Raw genomic sequence first — 20,082 nt, 5'->3', positions numbered from 1 at the left:
TCGAAATTGAAGATTGAAACAGCTACTTAGTTATTTCACTATTTCAGATGAAATTGACTTCTATTTTTCATAAATAAGATAAAATATATATCATAGCACAACGGCGAAAACAGTTCTAAGTTAGCTTTTTTCTTTTTTTTTTAATTTTTTATTAAGGAGGAAAATTAAATAATAGCCTATAAGTTCTAACTCTTGATCTCCTAGAGAGTATATATTATGGAGATAGGATCTACTACTCGTACAATTATGTGATCGTGCAAGTTAGCTTCTAATACTTGTCTCACTTTCTGCCATTAAAAGGGTTAAGAGGAGTATATTTAAGAACGAAAAGAAGCAAGTGTTGGATGCTAACTTGGACGACCAAGTGATAGTACGAACAGCTGATCGGTTTTTTATATCATGGGCTCTTTTGTGCACCAGACCTCTTGTGTCATTCTTCCCTCAGTAATATGAGTCGTATGATGACCACTGATCAGTTTGTCATTTTTCGATCCTGTTTCTTCTTTCCTCTACAAGTTGCTGAGATCATAGTCCCAAAGAATTTTGTTTTCAAGAACGCGCAAATGCGTTGAAAACAAGCTTTCTTTTCTTCACCTGCTCATGACTACTTTATGAGTTTCAAAAAGTAAAGATACCCAAGCCAACCCCACCTCTCTTCACCAGAGAAACAAAACAGAATTCCCCTTCCAGACCCAACTATTTTGTTTATCAATTACTCCAATGAACAACCAAGAAGATAAACCCTCTTCTTCTTACTCTCCTCCCCGTCCATGGACCCATGAAGTCTTCTTGAGCTTCAGCTGCGAAGACACACGTAAGGGATTCACTGACCACCTCTACGCCGCTTTGATTCGGGCCGGGATTCATACATTCAGAGACGAGAATGATTTCAGGAGAGGAGAAGATATCTCCTTGGAAGTGGTGAAAGCCATTGAAGAATCAAGGATTGCACTTATAGTTTTCTCCAAGAATTATGCTCCTTCAAGATGGTGCCTCGATGAGCTGGTGAAGATCCTTGAATGTAAGAGAACAATCGGTCAAACGGTTCTGCCGATCTTTTATTATGTGGATCCATCTGATGTTCGGAAACAGAGTGGGACTTTTGCACAAGCATTTGATAGGCATGAGATTCAGTTCAAGTTGGAGATGGAGAAGGTGGGGAGATGGAGGAAAGCTCTCACTGAAGCTGCGAATTTGTCTGGGTGGGATTTGCAGAACATTGCAAATGGGTAACTATTATTCAATCCTTCTCTGTTATTTATTTGATTTTGTCCATCAGAAATGCTGATGAATTAAGAGACTGATGGGAGAATTGAGTTTGATTCTTTGTTCACCTGTTTCGAAATTTGAATCTCAGCGAGTCAACCTGGTAAGTGACCGTTCCAGGGTCCCAGACTTCCAGGCAAGATCAAGGTTTTAAGACCCTGGATCGGTCTCAACTAATACCGATCTTGATCGGATTGAAATCAGTCGGGATTGGACTAGATCTGATGGATTTACCTTATTTTACCCTTATATGTTACAAGTGGATCAATATGGGATTGATCAAGATAGGGGATGGGTCTCAGCCAATACTGATTCAATCCAATTTTTAAAACTAGGGTCAAGATCGTTCAGATTTTTTCACTTGGATTGATTCATAATTTGTGGGTAAGGCCGTATAGATTAGTGTAACGCAAATAAAGATGTACCCTATGCACAAGGCTCTCGCCATTGTGGGGTCTGAGGAGGGTCATAATATATGTAGTATTAATCCCTCCTAGGTGGAGAAGCAAGTTATTTCCCAACTCAAACCCATGACCACATGGTTATAAATATCGGTTTTGGGATCTACTCATTGGTCTTCGCCAATACAAGATATCAAAATGTGCGAGGTTGTATAGAATAGTCCCTATTCCACCGATATAGGATTGGGTATCATGGATTCTGATATTTATAACCGTACTCACATATAGTAGTGTAGTGTGATCAACGTATTCCTTTAAAACTTAGAAGGAAAATTTTATAGGACAATCGACCGATTGATCATGAAGTATGGTGCAAAATTTTGAGTAGGTAAGAAACATTAGATAGATAAACTCATTAGGGCTGAGATGATGATGCTGAAATGGATGTGTGAAAAAATTAGAATAAAATAAGGAATTGTCATATTATTGGGGGTACAATGTCTTATAATCCATCGCATAGGTTTGTGGGTTGATTCTGAAGAGTCTGTAGTGGAATTTGTGCTTGTGGAAATTATTAAGTAATTGGCGATGAAAACAAGATTCAGAATTTTTGAACAATGAAATACATCCGAGTTGATGTGTTGAAAACTAGGATAAAATGAGAAATGGTCATAATGTTAGGGTTACGATGTCTTGTATCCCATCCCACGGGTTTGTGGACAATAGCTGTAACAACTGCTGCTACAATCTTTTAGAATAGTGGTTTTTTTTTTTTTAATGATTTTTCCGAATTTCCGTTCTTTTCGTTCTTGTTCCCTCCCCTCCCTACCCTACCCTACCCTACCCTACCCTACCCTAAATTACTATCTTCTTACCTAGGAATTGCCTTGACAATTATGATAACCATGAAGAAAGCTTCCCAATTGTTAACCCGTATGCCCAGACACAAGGGGGTGGTGAAATTACCACCCTACCCCTTGAGTCGATGCCCGTGCACTGGTGTAGCAGCCGTGTGACTAGGAAGCAATCCCTTGCCCTTTACAAATTTAAACTTGAAACTAATTATCTCAGCAGAAAAATGATGAGAGGACTCATTCAAACAAATTGATATCCTTCTTTTCCCTTTTTTGGTTTTTTTTCTTTTTCTTTTTCTACTTTTCAGTTAGTTTTCATCTTCGATTAGGCATTGTTAAAATAACATCTTATTATGTATGGTTACCATTACGTATTTAGATGCTATTTTATATTATTAAAAAAAAATGAAAAAACCATCTTCAAATTTACTGCACTCTCCCCTTTCCTATTTCTTTTATGTGGCATGGCTCTCATCCCAAACTCATTTTATCTCACTCTATATTATTTGGTGATTGGGTTGCAGGTATGAGTCAAAATTTATCCAAAAAATTGTTGATGAGATCTTAACTAAGGTAAATCAAACACCATTGTTTGTTGCCAAATATCCAGTTGGAATCGCTTCTCGTGTGGAAAAGATAAATGTGTTGCTAGATATTGAGTCAAATGATGTTCGCATGGTTGGGATTTGTGGCATGGGTGGAGTGGGTAAGACAACCATTGCTAAGGCCATTTACAATCTATTATTTCACCAATTTGAAGGCAGCAGCTTTCTTCCAAATGTTAGGGAATCTTCAAAACAACCTAATGGTCTGGCCCATTTGCAAGAACAACTTCTTTATGATATTCTACATAAAGAGAATTTGCAAATAAGGCATGTTGCTAGAGGAGTCAACGTTATTCGAGAAAGACTCCGATGTAAAAAGGTTCTTATTGTTCTTGATGATGTAGATCAACTGTATCAGTTTAATGCATTTTGTGGAGGTAGAACATTTGATTGGTTTGGCCCAGGAAGTAGAATCATTGTAACCACTAGAGATAAGGATCTGGTCAAGCAAATTGGAGTGGAAGAAGTATATGAAGCCAAAGAATTGGATTTTTGTGAATCTCTTGAGCTTTTCAGTTGTCATGCCTTTAGAAAAAAGAGTCCAATAGAAAATTACATAGAGCTTTCAGAAAGCGTGGTGAAGTATGTTGGAGGTCTTCCATTAGCTCTTGAGGTCATGGGTTCTTCTCTGCTTTTGAAAAGAAGCATTCCTGAATGGGAAAGCACCATAAGGAAATTAAAAAATGTTCCTTATAATCAGATTCAAGGTATATTGAGATTGAGTTTTGATGCACTAGATGGGACAGAAAAGGATATATTTCTTGATATTGCATGCTTCTTTATTGGAAGGGATAAGGATGATGTAAGTAGAATATTAGAAGGTTGTGGTTTCTTCCCAGAAATTGGAATTAGAGATCTCGTCCAAAGGTCTCTCATAACAATTGATAATCAAAAGAAGCTCGGGATGCATGATCTACTTCGAGATATGGGAAGAGAAATCGTTCATGAAGAATCACCCAGGAAGCCTGGAGCACGTAGTAGATTGTGGTTTCATGAGGATGTCTATGATGTATTAACTAAACACAAGGTAAGAGTTCATTTATAAATCTTTTACTGCTGTGAAATTTACAACTGAAAAGTAATTGTTATTATTGTTTTATGCAATTTTATTTTGGCATCTAATACATAATCAACCTTGAAATATATCCCAGGCCCTAGTTTGGAAAAGAAAAAATAAATAAAAGAAAGCTTATTTCCTACATTCCCATTGTAGAAACCCTTTCCTACTATCACTTTAAATGCAAACAACTATCTTATGGCTGATTGCATGGGCCCAAATTTTGTGGATAGATAGGCCCTTAATATGTCAAGTTTCAGCCCTAAATGACGCATCTATTGGTGCATTTATAACATGACATCTTCATTCAATTGCCCTTGTTTTATTCCCAAAAGCATTTAATTCATTTTTTTCAAAGAGTATAGAAAGCTCCTTGGTCGCGCAGCCTCTATGCCAATGTAGGGGCCATTAAGTAAACTCACATAAGCATCAACAGGGGTAGGATTATTTATTTCATAGGGGTGGGGGCATCATTTCACCCCTATATCTGAGCGTAGGGGCCATGCTCAAGCTATCAGGGAGAAGAAAGAGTAAATTTTTCATTTCACATAAAAATTGCATTTAATGACTTTCAACTTTTTGAAAACCACTTTTTACCCTTACATTAAATATGCATTAAATAATTTTTAAGAATAAACAAGGGACAAGTAAGTGAGGCTATAGATCTATTGACACGTTAGGGGTGTCAATAAGAAAATCCCTTTTACTTAAAAAAAAATATATATATATATATATTATTAAATTATGTTTTATTTGGATAGAATGTGGATCTTGTACCCCACCTCTCATTCCTTGGTAATAGCTCTGATAACATAACTTCTTTTATTCATAACATGGATCTTGGTCTTCTAGCAGTCAAACTTTAACTATCAAAAACTGTTTGTTAGCAGGGAACAGAAATTGTTGAAGGCCTCATCCTAGATAACTCTTCTCAATTACTTGAAGTGCCTTTGAGTACCAAGGAATTTAAAAATATGCACAAACTAAGATTGCTCCAAATCAATTATTTACAACTCATGGGAAGTTATGAACTTCTTTCTAAAGAGCTGAGATGGCTATGTTGGCATGGATTCCCTTTGACATCTATACCTTCTAGTTTCAACTTGGATAAACTTGTTGATCTTGACATTCAACATAGCCGCATTAAACTTGTTTGGAAGGAATTCAAGGTAACCATATGAATTAGTAATCATTTTCTTATTCTTTCCTTTGATCAATTTCATTTTAATGGAAACTAATGCTACTTCTCTGATGCAGCTACTCCAAAATTTGAAAGTCCTAAACCTCAGTCATTCTAGTTTCCTTATCAAAACCCCCAACTTCATCGGGCTCCCAAATCTTGAGAGGTTGATGCTTGAGAATTGTAAGACATTGTTTGAAATTCACCAATCAATTGGGAATCTTGATAGATTGATTTTCCTCAATCTGAAGGACTGCAACAACCTAGTAAATCTTCCAAGAAGCATTTGTAAGTTGACATCTCTTGAAAATCTTACCCTCTCTGGCTGCTCGAAACTTGGCAATCTACCTGAGGAACTGGGTAATATGTGTCTTTAATGGAACTTCATGCAGATGGAACTGCTATAACAAAATTACCCCTTTCCATTTCACATTTGAGAAACCTCAAATCCTTATCTTTACGTGGATCTAAAGGACCTGTTTCAAGATCAAGTTATTCATTATTTTCAGCATGGAGATCATCACCAAGGAAGAGTCCTAATCTTATAACACCACTCTTGGCTTCTTTTTCTGGTTTATGCTCCCTAAGAGAGCTAGATCTTGGCGACTGCAATCTCTCAGATGGTGCAATTCCAAATGATTTGGGAAGTCTACTGTCATTACAAATCTTGAAATTGAGTGGAAATAATTTCAGTAGCATACCAGCCAGCATTAATCGCCTTTCTCATCTGGAATCCCTCATTGTAGATAGTTGCGTGAGGCTTGATCAACTCCCAGAGCTTCCATCAAGTTTAGTGAAGTTGGCAGCAAAAGGTTGCACATCAATGGAGAGATTGCCAGTCAACATGGTTCTTCTTTCTAAGCTCTCTAGTGTTTTTCTGAATGACTGCACAAGATTGAAATCTATCCCAGAAGATCTCCCATCTAGTATAGAAAGGTTGAGTATAGAAGCTTGCAAATCATTGGAAGGCTTACCTAATTTTCTGAACCTCCCATTGTTACATCATTTAAATCTTAGTAACAACAATTTTTGTAGTCTACCAGCCAGCATAAGCCAACTTTCTCATCTTCGAACGCTTTATATGCGTAACTGCACAAGGCTTCAGTCACTTCCAGACTTTTCTACAAGTTTAAGGGATCTGTTTGCTGATGGTTGCACATCAATGTTGCTTACTGGCAATAAGAATGAACTAGAGATTGCAGAACAAGAGGGTTTGGAATCACCATACAAGAAATTGCCAGATATTGTTTGGAAGAGCTTCCTTCAGGTCTCTCTCTCTCTCTCTCTCTCTCTCCCTGCACACACACACACACACACACACACACACACACACACATGAAAGCATGCTAAACACATGATTAATTTTGCATGGAACAGGGACTGTTTGGCAAGTTTGACATCTTTCTTAGTGGAAGTGATGTTCCAGAATGGTTTAGCCATCAGAGTGTCGGATCCTCGTTATCTTTTGAGGTGCCTCAACTTTTGGATTATAAGATTCAAGGCTTCACAGTATGTGCTATTTATGCAGCTGAAGTAGAAGGTACTGATGTGCTTGCAGCTCCTTCAATTTCTATTTGCAATAAAACCACTGGTCTTCGTTGGTACTACGTTCCAAACCAACATGAAACCCCAATCACATGTAAAGATCAAATCTGGGTGGGTCATATACCACATACTGAGTTCGAGAATCCTTTGGAAGGTGGGGATAAAGTGGAGATTTCAATAGAAATAGAGCAATATTGGGGTTATATTCCAGATATTGTTTCTGGGAATCATTTCGGTATAGATCACTCAATCCTGGTGAAGAAGTGTGGGATCCATCTAGTGTACCAGCCAGATGAGAAGGGTTCTCCTTCAAATGTCCCAGAAATTATCAAAGACCTTAATACAGATGCTACGAAAGGCTACAATGACAATGAGCTGAGATCTATTAATGGTTTGTCAAGTGAGGGCCGAGGGCCTGAGCCTGGCCAGAAAGAACGTCTTGAAGAGTATTGATATATATTGAGTCCTACCCAATTGGGTAACTCAATATACACCCTTCATATATTGGTAGCCTAGTTTTGGTAGGAGTATATTTCATGTATCCTTCTTATTTTAGATTCTTACCTATATTGTACAAAATCCTAGTTGACTAAGGCTGTGATCAATCTCTATATAATGTAATCTTCTCTCAATTGAGAGCTAAAGGAGTACAAAGTACAAACACAAATTCAGTCTTGGTAGCATAGGTTTTTTCTTCTCTTTTTGTTTTTACCAGCTCCCACAAGCTTTTGATCCTTCTCTCCTGTGCACCTCTCTCTGTGCACTCTCTTCCTCATGGCTACCGACCTCCCATCTCTCCATCTTGCCGCCACCTCCACAGCTGTGGCTGTACCTAACACACCACCCTCCTTTGCTTCTCCTCATCCCTTCCTTTCTCTCAAACTCACACACACCAATTTTCTCTTGTGGAAGAAAAAACATGTGCCATTTTTGAAGGGCAAAGGAGTCTTTTTGGCTTTCTTGATGGTACAAAACTGTAACCTCTGTCAAACATCCGATGAAACTGTGACTGATTTTCTCCAATGGACAAAGACAATTACCGATGTACTAGCTGCTACTGGGAAGCCTCTCACTCCTCAGGATTTTAACATCCATGTTCTTCATGGCCTTAAAGAAGTTTTACAGGAGATTGTTCCCTCTCTTCTCACACACGCTGCAATTCCCTCCTATACAGAGCTCCACGGCCTTCTTTTGAGCCACGAAAGCATGCGTGCTTTTCACAAGGTTAGCCTATCTGATAAAGTTGTGACACCAACTGCCAATACCACCCAACGGTCCTCCCCTTCCTCTAATGAGAACGGTGCCTCCTCTGACCCCGGCTCTTCCAGGGGTCGTAGGGGCATGGCCAAGTATGTGGTCATTGAGGTAATTTCTTTTGCACCATCTGCCAACGCACCAACCATGAGGCTGCCACCTGCTTCTACCGCAATCCTGCACCCCAAACCCAATCCAAACCCTCTCCCTACACCCACAACTATCGCCCTCCATCTTACCCACCCTCGGCACACTATGCTCACCCCAACTCGCCCCTCCTCCCAATACCATCCTACCCGCCCAACAACTCCCTAACCTAGTACCCAGACATTGGTGCCTCTCACCATGTTATCCTTGACTCCATTCCCTCTCCACCTATGACCCCTACACAGGTACACAGCTACGGATAAATTACAAGTTAGCAACGTTAAGGGTACTCCCATCTCACATATTGGCTCTACCACTAGTCCATCATCTTCTCCTTCCCATCTTTTCGTCTTTCCAATGTTTTATTTGTTCCTTCAATTTTTAAGCCTCTACTCTCAATCTGGATATTGCTAAAGAAAATAATGTGTTTTTTGAATTCCATGCTATTCATTTTGTTGTCAATGATCAATTAACCAAGTTGGCCCTCCTCTCCGGTCCAAATAACAACGATCTTTACAACCTTCAAGCCCCTATTCTTCCTTCTGTCAATATTGCTGAGCGGACAACACTTGATGGCTAGCATCGTCGCCTGGGGTATTCACATGAGCATCTCCTTAAGTTGATGTTATGTGATAATAATCTCCCGAGTCAGTCCACACGGTGGAGTAACGTTTTATGGCTTGTCAACTTGGTAAAGCCAGTAAATTGTCTTTCGGTCCTTCTTCATTTGTCAGTTTGTTTCCTCTTGACTTGGTTTATAGTGATGTATAGGGCCCTTGTGCCACCTCCTCCCCTGAATGTTTTAATATTTTGTCATCTTTGTTGATGATTACTCAAAATATCTTTGGTTTTATCCTATGGTCTATAAATTTGATGTGTTTTGAATTTTTCATGAATTTCATGCTCTAATTAAACGTCATTTTTCTAGCAAACTCAAATCAATTCAAACAGATTGTGGTGGTGAATACCCTTCCCTCCCTACCTTTTTCTTTGCTCTCGGCATTGCCTACAGGGTCTCCTGCCAACATACCCATGAACAACAAGGTGCGATTGAGCTTCGTCATAGACACATAGTTGAACCCGGTCTCTCCCTCCTTGCCCATGTGTCTGTCCCTAAGCAATACTAGCAATATGCCTTTGACATTGCGGTCTACCTCATTAACCGCATGTCGTCCCAGGTATCGCTAAATACCACTCATTTTCAACTGGTTTTTCATAAAGCACCCAATTTCTCTTTACTTCGCATTTTTGGGTGTCTGTGTTTCCCTTATCTCCGTCTATACAATAATCACATAGACAATTCTACACTTGTGTCTTTTTCAGTTACAGTACCTCTCACTCTGGATACCGTTGTCTAGAACTCACCACTAATTGTCTTTATATAGCTCGTCATGTTCGCTTTGATGAGTCTTGTTTCCCTTTCTCCATCCATTCTCTACTTGATCTGTATCCACAGGCTCTTCTCTCCTCAATCCAGTGGGCTTTTGCCCCTATTGGTGTCCTCCCTCCTTCTCCACCCTTGCCAACTGCCCTACCCTCTCCTATCCTTAGTCCAAACCTGAGCCCTCCAATACCTTTCCCAGCTCAGTCCCCTATTACCTCTATCCCTCTCACCTCCTCCTACATACCCTGGGCCCATCTTTGCCTCTATCCCCTCCTCACTGAACATGCCCCCTCACCTCCATCTACGTTGAAACCAACCCTGCTACACCTCAATCGTCGACCTCACCTTCCCCACCACCCACTTGTCTTCAATTGCTCCCTCAACCAGATCCCCCACCTACTCGCCTTCGTCGCATGCAACTCAGGCCTGCCCCAATGCCTTAACTGCCACCTCTCTCACCACCACTGAACCAACCTACTTCACCCAAGCTCAAAAAATCCTAGAAGAATGTCAAGCAATAGCTAAGGAATTCAATGCCCTCATTCAATGCTACATGGTCTTTGGTTCCCTGCTCTACTTAGATGAATTTAACTGGTTGTAAGCAGAATTTAATTGGTTGCAAGCAGGTGTTTCGAATCAAGCACAAGGCTGATGGTTCCCTTGAGTGGTATAAGGCATGCCTTGTTGCCAAGGGCTTCCACCAACCAAAATGCCTAGACTACGTTGATACTTTCAACCCAGTGGCTAAATCAACCACCATTCGCTCCATTCTAGCAATTGCAGTATCTTATGAGTGGTCAGTCTGCTAGTTGGACGTCCACAATGCATTCCTTCATGGATTCCTTCATGAAGAGGTCCACATGGTCCAGCCACCAGGTTTGAGGATAAAACTCAACAGTGCCATGTTTGTCACCTTCATCGTTCATTATATGGGCTCAAACAAAACTCCCTGAGCCTGGTTCCAAAGACTGAGTCAGTTCTTGATCCAATTGGGATTTCATGCTTCACGGACAGACCCATCTCTATTCATTTATCATTAGGGCACCACCTATGTCTATATCTAGATTTATGAGGATGATATTCTTGTCACAAGTAGTTCCCCTTCCCAAGTAACTATGCTTCTTCAATGGCTGGCAAAAGAATTTTCTATTAAGGATCTTGGTCCTTTGCATTTCTTTCTTGGTATAGCGGTCGTCCAGCACCCTCTTGGCCTTCTCTTATCTCAAGAGCACTATATTGATGATTTGCTCAAAAGTGCTCGCATGGTTGATTGCAAGCCATTGGAAACCCTAATGGCCCTACTACAAAGTCGTCTCACTCAGGGAGTACACCGTATTCTAATCCCACAAGGTATCACTCCATCATTGGAGTCCTTCAGTACATTACCCTTACGAAGCCTGATGTAAGTTTTGTCGTCAAGAGGGCGTGTCAGTACATGCATGCTCCCACTGAAGACAATTGGACACTGGTTAAACGCATCCCATGCTATCTTAAGGCCACACACTCTCAAGAGCTTCTCCTTTAGTGATCTATCTCCGCTACATGCCTTCAGTGATGCAGACTGAGTTCTAGCTCCACAGGAGGTTATGCTATCTTCCTCAGCCCAAACCTCATCTCTTGGACAGCTCGCAAACAGAAAATTGTTGCACAGTCATCCACTGAGGTAGAGTATAAAGCCTTGGCTTACACTTCCACTAAGCTTATCTGGTTGGAGTCTCTATTCAAGGAACTTCACCTGCCTATCAGTGGTCCCTCAGTCTTGTGGTGTGACAAAATTGGACCCACTTACCCATCAGCCAACAATATGTTTCATGACCGTACCAAGCATGTCGAAATCGACTATCATTTTGTGTGTGAACGGGTGGCCAACCGCTAGCTCTCAGTTCAATTTATTTCCACTAAGGATCAAATTGTAGATGTTATGACCAAGGCATTAGCAATGACGCGGTTCCAATTTTTACGTGACAAGCTGAAGATTCAATCTTCTCATTCTTCATCTTGAGGGGGTGTATTAATGTATTTGAGTTCTACCCAATCGGGTAGCTCAATATACATCTTTCATATATTGATAGCCTAGTTTTGGTAGGAGTATATTTCATGTATCCTTTTTATTTTGATTCTTACCTATATAGTACAAAACCTTAGTTGTCTAGGGTTGTGATCAATCTCTATATAATGTAATTTTCTCTCAATTGAGAGATAAAGGAATACAAACACAAATTCAGTCTCAACAAAGAGGAAGATGAAGCACATAAAAGCCTCCAAGATTTGACTTAAGTGCCAAATCTTCACAATGTTTTGTTGCCTTAACTGGAAATCCTTGGAAGCAATCAATTCAAAAGCTGGAGAAAGCTGAATGGGGTCTGGCATATTTGATCTTTACATATACAGAAGTTGTATACAACGAAAAAAAGAAAAGATCTCGAAGAATAACGAAGGATTTGCATACGTAAGAGTGTAGGGAACTATGAATAGAGCCTCCTTTACTCAACAAACGAATAGAGCTTTATATGAGTTATGGAAAATATTAGTCATGTATCAAATAAACTCTAAATATTGACGTAGGTAATGTGAGGTTCCTAAGAGCCTCCTTTGAAGGTTACATGCAGCCACACCTAACCCGTGCAACAAATCAGTCACGAGGAGACTCGACGTCTTTTAACACACAATGCCTTTGAACCAGTTAGAGAGGAATAGCCACTCAAGGCTATCCTAAAGATCGACTTTCTATAGGTTTACCTAACCAAACACGCCCTAAATGTTCCAGGCTAAATATATCCAAAAAACTTCAGAGATCTTCCACATTGCTCCGCACCAAATCCACCTTCCATCCTTTTCTGTTTGCCACCTTCACTCCTTCTATGTCCCTTTGTAGCTGCCTCACCATTTTTTCTTGTCTACAAATAATTTGCTTGAGATAAAATACATAGATTATTTAAAATGAAGGAGAAAGTCCATCCCGAAATTTTCCCCCCTCATCGGTGTAAGCAGTGACAACTAAACATAGATTTTTAATGGTGGGGGTGTGTTTGTCACAGGGTAGTTATAGGTAGCATTCCTCCTCTTGTAAAGATAGTACTGTTGACCCCATTTGCAGTCCAGTATTCCACCAGTTTGAGAATATGGATTGGATTTGGGTTTTTTGAGCTGAATAAAATCCGGTTCGTGTGATTCCAAATCTGGTAACATATGATGAACATTGTATCAACGAGAAATTGCAATTCATTCCTAGTGATATCAAGAGAATTAAAATAGTACATAATAAGCTTATTGATTGACAGAAAAGGAAAGCACTCAAGTTTAAAACCCAACGGACATACCACCTAAATTCTTCTCAAAAATTCGCATTCAAATAAGATATGCCACATGGATTCTTGTTGATTGTGGCAAAACACACACAATGGATCAATATCCACCCATTTAGCCAGTCTGTCCTTGGACAATTTCGGTTTGATGATTGGAAATACAAGGGAATAGTTCAATATAGGGGGTGTCAATAAAGTTCGGCTAGTCCAAACCTGCATGAACCCTCCCTGAGCCTGGACAGGGTTAGGGTTAAATTGTTAACCCAAAGAGTGGTCTTAGGCTAGGACTATAAAAGAAACCCCAAGGTTGGGCTGGGCTAAGGCATTGGGCCTAGCTTGGCCCAACCTAACCCAACCCAACCCGATGGACATATGTCTATCTTAATCTATATATGATAAGAGAATATGATCTTCATCTATTGAAAAATATTCATCAAAAAAAAAAAAAAAAAAAAAAAATTTGAGGGGTGGGGTTGAACTTTGAAGTTTGTTTAATGAAATATGAACTGTTTTTCATTTTAGTGTTTATATTTACATGGTATATATAGTCTTGGTTTTATTAATTAATATCAAACTAATAATGTGTTTCATTTTTTTCTTAGTGCATATAAAGACACAAATGATAATATAAAGGGGCTGTCAGGGTTAATCAGGGCAAACCTAGTCCAATTAGGATCGAGTTGGGTTAGACTGTGCCTGACAAGGTTGGGCTTGAGCTGAGATATTCCAGCCCAACCTAAGTCTGAGTCAAGAGACCTTAGGGTTGGGTTGGGTTGGGTTGGGGTTTTAGAGAACCCAGCCCAACCTGGGCCATTGTCACTCTTGTATATGGATTGAATTTCCTTACACCATTGGTGTGGAGGGAAGATCCAAACCCATCTCTTATCGTCAATGGGGAGTTAGATTATAATGATAACCTAAGCGTCCTATCACACATGGTCACATAATAGGTGGAGAAGAAATTTCTGAATGCGGATCAAGTCCTCCGAAATTTCTCTACTCTATGCTGGGAAGAAATCTTTGTCCAAGATCTATATGCACATTCACAACAAAAGGGAAGGGTTGTGCATACCATTGTCGGCGAGGAAGCTAATAATTGGGTCTATAAATGATCGTACCTCGTCCCTGAATGCATCTTGGGATTGAGGGAAAGAGTTCCCAAGGAGGTCGGTACTGAGAGCTGTGGACACCTTGATTTGGTTCTGTAGGCCTGCTGATGCTATTTTGCCGTGAATATTTTGCATTGCAGGGAGAAGGAACTGGGAATTATTACTAGTAATGGGACTTCATTGCCAACAACAATATATCGGAATCTGATACTAGGAGAGTAGGCTAATACATTCTTCTTGACCCAGCCTATTGCAGTGGAAGTGTTGGTTGCTATGCCTTCAAGTTCAGAGTTTGGGATACCCAACATGAGTTCAATGTTGGAGCCCTTGAGGGCATCTAGAATTGCTTGATTTGGAGAATAGATTCTCATCCTTGTGATGTTTTGGGATTTGTAGAGATTCACAAATCCCATTTGGGGTGTCTGGCGTAAATCAAACTACTGTCACAAAATCTTCTTCTTCTTCTCCTCCTGGTTCTTGCCCTGGACTTCGATCTGATTTCTCTCTCATACAAGGTGCTGCATGTTCCTACCTCTTAGAAACCTCACATGAATTTTGTTCATTCCAAGTTTCCAATAATTAGAGTTCTACCTTTTCGGATGGCTAGGCGGAAGGAGAGATCCAGTGAGGATGATGAGGAATCCCATTGTATCGTTAACTCGTCTCCCGTGGAGAGGCGCCAGGAAGCCTTCCTCGCTCCCGATTCTTCTTCTAGCGGCGTTGCGGTTCCCACCACTTTATCTGTTTGTGCAAATGCCTGAGTGGATTTAGCCCCCACAAAGACTTACCTGGCCATTAGTGTAGCTTATGGTACCGAAACAAACATACCGGGAATAGTACCGATGGAACCGGCGACGTCCTTCCAAGAACCTTCAGGTATCTCTCTGATCCTGTCCTGCCTATTCACCACCTTCGGCGTTTCTCCTCCTCTTCTCCAAAATCCCCGGCCACTCTACAGCGCCACATGTCAAACTACTGCCACATTTCTCCTCCACGTCTTATCATATTTTCTATTCCGATTCTTCTCTTCTCTACAAGTTGCTAATATCATAATCCCAAAAAGAATAAAAAAAAAAAATCTCTTTTGCTATTGTTCAAACCTGGCTTAAAAAATAGGGATCTGAGCTCCGTAACTTTCTCATAAACGCGCAAACGCGTTGAAAACAAGCTTTCTCTTGAATAATCTAGTTCTCTTCTTCATTACCCGTTCATCGCGCCTTTATGAGTGTGAAGCAATGATATCCCCAATAGAACTTCAGCATCCATCAACCATTTCTTCTGGACTGCCTTGCTTGGTGTTGAGACCCGCCTTCTAAGCTCTCCCAATTCACCAGAAACAAAACAGAGTTACCCCTTCAGACCCAACTATTTTGCTTATCAATTCCTCCAATGAACACCCAAGAAGGTAAAGCCTCTTCTTCCTACACTATCCCCCGTCCATGGACCTACGAAGTCTTCTTGAGCTTCAGTAGTGAAGATACACGTAAAGGCTTCACCGACCACCTCTACGCCGCTTTGATTCGAGCAGGAATTCACACATTCAGAGACGAGAATGAACTCAGGAGAGAAGAAGATATCTCCTTGGAAGTGGTGAAAGCCATTGAAGAATCAAGGATTGCGCTTATAGTTTTCTCCAAGAATTATGCTTCTTCAAGATGGTGCCTCGATGAGCTGGTGAAGATACTTGAATGTAAGAGAACAATCGGTCAAACGGTTCTGCCGATCTTTTATTATGTGGATCCATCTGATGTTCAGAAACAGAGTGGGACTTTTGCGCAAGCATTTGATAGGCATGAGATTCAGTTCAAGTTGGAGATGGAGAAGGTGGAGAGCTGGAGGAAAGCTCTCACTGAAGCTGCGAACTTGTCTGGGTGGGATTTGCAGAACATTGCAAATGGGTAACTATAATTCAATCCTTCTCTGTTATTTATTTGATTTTGCCCATCAGAAAAGCTGATGACTAAAGAGACTGATGGGAGAACTGAGTTTTGATTCTTTGTTGACCCGTTTTGAATTTTGAAACTCAGCGAGTCAACCTGGGAAGTGACCGTTCCAGAGTCCCAGACTTCCAGTCAAGATCAAGGTTTTGAGACCCAGGATTGGTCTCAACCAATACCGATTTAGATCGGATTAGTATCGGTCAGGATCGGACTAGATCTGATGGATTTACCTTATTTTACCCTTATACGCTACCAGTGGATCAATATCGGATTGGTCAAGATAGGGGATGTGTCTCAACCGATACTGATCCAATCCAATTTTTAAAACTAGGGTCAAGATCGTTCAGATATTTTGATAGGATCGTTCAGATTTTTTTGACGTTCATATTTTGTAGGTAAGGCCGTATAGATTAGTATAATGCAGATAAAAATGTATCCAATTCACGAGGCTATCATTGTGGTGTCTAAGGAGGATCATAATATATGTAGCCTTAACCCTTGTTAGGTGTCCTACCAGAAAAAAACCCTTGTTAGTTGGGAAACTAGTTGTTTCCCAACTCGAACCCATGACCACATGGTTATAAATATGGGTTTCAGATCTACTCATTGATCTTCGCCAATACAAGATATCATAATAGAATCTACAAGCAGAAACTCCCCATGCATCTAACCACCCAAATCCCCAAATCAGAGACCCGCTCCCTCCCTAAATAACTACCTTGTTACCTAGGAATTGCCTTGACAACTATGATAACCATAAAGAAAGCTTTCCAATCGTGAATGACCAGACACAAGGGGGTGGTGAAATTACCACCCTACCCCCTGAGTTGATGCTGTGCACTGGTGTAGGACCCTTGTGACTAAGAAGCAATCCCTTGCCCATTAAAAATTTAAACTGGAAAACTAATCATCACATCAGAAAGATGTGAGGACTCATTCAAACAAATTGGTATCTATCTTTCCATTTTTTTTCCCCCTCTTTTTCTACTTTTCAATTAGTTTTCGTCTTCGATTAGACATTGTTAAAATAACATCTTATTATGTATGGTTACCATTATGTATTTAGATGCTATGTTATATTATTACAGAAACTAATAATAAAAAATTAAAAAAAAAAAAAGACATCATCAATTTTACTGCACTCTCCCCTTTCCTTTTTCTTTTATGTCTCATGACTTTCATCCCAAACTAATTTTATCTCATTCTATATTATTTTTCTAAATGGGTTGCAGGTATGAGTCAAAATTTATCCAAAAAATTGTTGATGAGATCTTAACTAAGGTAAATCAAACACCATTGTTTGTTGCCAAATATCCAATTGAAATAGCTTCTCATGTGGAAAAGATAAATGTGTTGCTAGATAATGAGTCAAATGATGTTCGCATGGTTGGGATTTGTGGCATGGGTGGAGTGGGTAAGACAACCATTGCTAAGGCTGTTTACAATCTATTATTTCATCAATTTGAAGGCAGCAGCTTTCTTCCAAATGTTAGGGAATCTTCAAAACAATCTAATGGTCTAGCCCATTTGCAAGAACAACTTCTTTTTGATATTCTACATAAAGAGAATTTGCAAATAAGGCACGTTGCTAGAGGAGTCAACATTATTAGAGAAAGACTCCGATCTAAAAAGGTTCTTATTGTTCTTGATGATGTAGATCAACTGTATCAGTTTAATGCATTTTGTGGAGGTAGAACAGTTGATTGGTTTGGCCCAGGAAGTAGAATCATTGTAACCACTAGAGATAAGGATCTGTTAAAGCAAATTGGAGTGGAAGGAGTATATGATGCTGAACTGCCTTTAGAAAAAACAGTCCAATAGAAAATTATATAGAGCTTTCAGAAAGTGTGGTGAAATATGTTGGAGGTCTTCCGTTAGCTCTTGAGGTCATTGGTTCTTCCTTGTTTTCGAAAAGAAGTGTACCTGAATGGGAAAGCACCATAAGGAAACTAAAAAATGTTCCTCATAATCAGTTTCAAAGTGTATTGAGATTGAGTTTTGATGCACTAGATGAGATGCAAAAGGATATATTTCTCGATATTGCATGCTTCTTTATTGGAAAGGACAAGGATGATGCAAGTAGAATATTAGAAGGTTGTGGTTTCTTCCCAGACATTGGAATTAGAGATCTCGTCCAAAGGTCTCTCATAACAATTGATAATCAAAAGAAGCTCAGGATGCATGATCTACTTCGAGATATGGGAAGAGAAATCGTTCATGAAGAATCACCCAAGGAGCCTGGAAAACGTAGTAGATTGTGGTTTCATGAGGATGTCTATGATGTATTAACTAAACACAAGGTTAGAATGAATTTATAAATCTTTTATTGCTATGAAATTTTACAACTGAAAAGCAATTGTTATAACTGTTGTTTGCAATTTTATTTTGGAATATGCTACATAATCAACCTTGAAATATACCCGAGGCCCTTGTTTGGAAAAGAAAGCTTATTTCCTACGTACGCATTGTAGAAACCCTTTCCTACTCACTTTAAATGCGAACTATTGTCATATGGCTCATTGCATCGGGCACAAATTTTGTGGATAGGCCCTTGACATGTCAAGTTTCAGCCCTATAATTAGATCAGTTTGCCACATCTCAAAATAGAGCTTTGAAAAGCTAGGCTATGGGAGCTTTGACATACATGGGAATGCATGTCATACACAGGAGGTTGTTTGATAGAATTAGGCTCTGAAACTTAATGGGTGTGTAATTTGACCATGACCTCTACCAACGGTCAGATTAGCTACATCAACTGTCCACGTGGAAAAAGAATAGAGGAAGTGTGGAACGGGTTATTACCAATGGGCATGTGGGAACTGTTTTCCCAAATTTTTATTTATTAAAGGGAGTGTCTAAATGACACCTCTCTTGGTTCATTTAAAACATGTCATCTTCATTCAATTGTCTCTTTATTTTATTACAAAAGCATTTAATGTATTTTTTCAAGGGCATCATTTTGCCCCCTATGCGCAAGGGCTGCATTACCAAGATTTTTCCATTTTTTCAATGAGAGTAAATTTGTCATTTCATGTAGAAATTGCATTAAATGACTTTCAACTTTTTGAAAACTCGTTTTTTACCCTACATTAAATATGCATTAAATAACTTTTGAGAATCAAGCAAGGGCATGTAAGTAAGGCTACAATTATATTGATCCTTCAAGGGTGTCAATAAAATAATCTCTCTCTCTTACCAAAAAAAAAAATCCCTTTATTAAATTATGCTTGTACCCCACCTCTCCTTGGTAATATGGGACCTCTGATAACATAAGTTCTTTTATTCATAATATGAACCTTGCTTTTCTAGCAATCACACTTTAACTATCAAAAACTGTTTGTTACCAGGGAACAGAAATTGTTGAAGGCCTCATCCTAGATAACTCTTCTCAATTATTTGAAGTGCCTTTGACTACTATGGCATTTAAAATTATGCACAATCTAAGGTTGCTCCAAATCAATTATTTACAACTCATGGGAAGTTATGAACTTCTTTCTAAAGAGCTGAGATGGCTATGTTGGCATGGATTCCCTTCGACATCTATACCTTCTAGTTTCAACTTGGATAAACTTGTTGATCTTGACATTCAACATAGCCGCATTAAACTTGTTTGGAAGGAATTCAAGGTAACTATATGAGCTAGTAATCATTTCTTATTCTTTCCTTTGATCAATTTCATTTTAATGGAAACTAAGACTTCTTCTCTGGTGCAGCTACTCCTAAATTTGAAAGTCCTAAACCTCAGTCATTCTAATTGCCTCATCAAAACTCCCAACTTCTTAGGGCCCCCAAATCTTGAGAGGTTGATGCTTGAGAATTGTAAGAAATTGTTTGAAATTCACTAATCCATTGGGAATCTTGATAGACTGATTTTCCTCAATCTGAAGGACTGCAAACAACCTAGTAAATCTTCCAAGAAGCATTTGTAAGTTGACATCCCTTGAAAATCTTACCCTCTCCGGCTGCCCAAAACTTGGCAATTTACCTGAGGAACTGGGTAATATGGAATCTTTAATGGAACTTCATGCAGATGGA

General features: G+C 39.5%; 1 protein-coding gene and 1 pseudogene across 1 annotated transcript; one reads left to right on the top strand and one right to left on the bottom strand.

The window, feature by feature from the left end:
* The first annotated feature begins 659 nt into the window (after positions 1 to 659).
* Positions 660 to 20,065, top strand: LOC122060752. The gene is given in 15 exon segments (XM_042623855.1): positions 660 to 1,229; positions 3,046 to 4,153; positions 5,074 to 5,352; positions 5,441 to 5,651; positions 5,756 to 6,630; positions 6,741 to 7,358; positions 7,845 to 8,273; positions 10,320 to 10,489; positions 14,248 to 14,325; positions 14,715 to 14,850; positions 15,410 to 16,005; positions 17,280 to 17,839; positions 17,842 to 18,347; positions 19,395 to 19,673; positions 19,761 to 20,065. Coding segments are annotated over 15 exon segments (6,486 nt in total). The 5' UTR covers positions 660 to 720; the 3' UTR covers positions 19,893 to 20,065.
* LOC122061476 lies at positions 13,935 to 14,633 on the bottom strand (annotated as a pseudogene).
* Positions 20,066 to 20,082: the final 17 nt, after the last annotated feature.

This window comes from Macadamia integrifolia, chromosome 14 (genome assembly GCF_013358625.1).
Source record: "Macadamia integrifolia cultivar HAES 741 chromosome 14, SCU_Mint_v3, whole genome shotgun sequence".
Lineage (NCBI taxonomy): Eukaryota > Viridiplantae > Streptophyta > Magnoliopsida > Proteales > Proteaceae > Macadamia > Macadamia integrifolia.
The sequence above is the reverse complement of the archived record's forward strand: the minus strand, read 5'-3'. Positions and strand labels throughout refer to the sequence as shown.